This window comes from Notamacropus eugenii, chromosome 4 (assembly GCF_028372415.1).
Source record: "Notamacropus eugenii isolate mMacEug1 chromosome 4, mMacEug1.pri_v2, whole genome shotgun sequence".
Classification (NCBI taxonomy): domain Eukaryota; kingdom Metazoa; phylum Chordata; class Mammalia; order Diprotodontia; family Macropodidae; genus Notamacropus; species Notamacropus eugenii.
Window position 1 is genome coordinate 7,533,345 of NC_092875.1, and position 1,252 is coordinate 7,534,596.

The following is a 1,252-nucleotide window of genomic DNA, read 5'->3' on the forward strand; positions in this document are numbered from 1 at the left end:
GAGAAGTTCAGGTACAATGGCAAGGTCCTGGAGCATCAGACACAGGCCTGGGGAGGAATGAACATAACCAACAGAATCCCAGAATCTCAGGGAGGAAATTGCCTCAGGGCTCATGATGAACCCTCCCCTGTCAGAGAAAGGACCTGGCTCCTCTGGCTCAGGATCCCGCAGGGTCAGTCAGTGATCACCTGAGGCCCCTCCTTCAGCTATCCAGAGCAGTAGCAGATTTGCATGTGGGGGCCTCCTCCCTGCACAGTCTAGGCTGGTCTTAAGAGAGCCCTGTGGGAGCCCAGCCCCAGACTGGGGGCCTCAGAACACAGACCTCTGGGAAGGACCTTTACCATGGCTTGGATCTCTCTGCTCTTCTCACTCCTGACTGTCTATACAGGTGAGGTTTTCCATGGTCTTCTCCCCGTGGCTCAGGCCTCACAGTGTCTCATGCCAGGCCTAGTCCTGCCCTGAGCTCATCCTGAAGCAGCTTGAGGAGTCAGCATTCCCTCGGGGGAGAGAGGCCCCTGCCTCTGACCAATCTCTTCTTTCCTTCTCTTACAGGTTCTGGGGTCTCCATTGTCCTGACTCAGCCACCGTCAGTGTCCAAGAGCCTGAGAGAGACAGCCTCCATCTCCTGTGCTGGGGATGGACTTGGTAGCTATGGTGTGCAGTGGTACCAGCAGAAACCTGGCCAGGCCCCTAAGCTGATGATATATAGTGATGATGAAAAGGCTTCAGGGATCCCTGACAGATTCTCTGGCTCCAAGTCAGGGAACACGGCCACCCTGAGCATCTCTGGGCTCCAGGCTGAGGATGAGGCTGATTATTACTGTCAGGTGGGGGATTATAGTACTGATGCTCACAGTGACACAGACTGAGGGGGAAGTGAGACAAAAACCCTGCCAGGACCCCTCCCCCTATGCCTTCCCTTCTGGGATCCAGAGGGATGCCTGGTGAACACCAGACAGAACCAACTGGTCCCTCAGGTCCCTTCCTCCTCTTCTCCCTCCCTGCTTTTCTGCCTGGGGGTGGGGCATTCCTCTTCCCTCCCCCATCTCTCCCCAAGGAGGCATGCAATTTTTTATGGGCTCTACAAAAACATTCTTATTGAACATATTTTCACATTATTCATGTTGCATAGAAGAATTAAAACAATTGGGAGAAACCATGAGGACAGCACAAAAGATCGTCTGCTCCATTTTGCATTTTGATTCCAGAGTTCTTTTTCTGGATGTGGACGGTATTTTGCTTCAAGAGTCCT

The 1,252-nt window shown here is 53.1% G+C and overlaps 1 gene segment (V, D, J or C); it reads left to right on the forward strand.

The window, feature by feature from the left end:
- Positions 1-235: 235 nt before the first annotated feature.
- On the forward strand, positions 236-869 carry LOC140502145 (immunoglobulin lambda variable 3-25-like). The segment is given in 2 exon segments: positions 236-388; positions 553-869. Coding segments are annotated over 2 exon segments (363 nt in total).
- Positions 870-1,252: the final 383 nt, after the last annotated feature.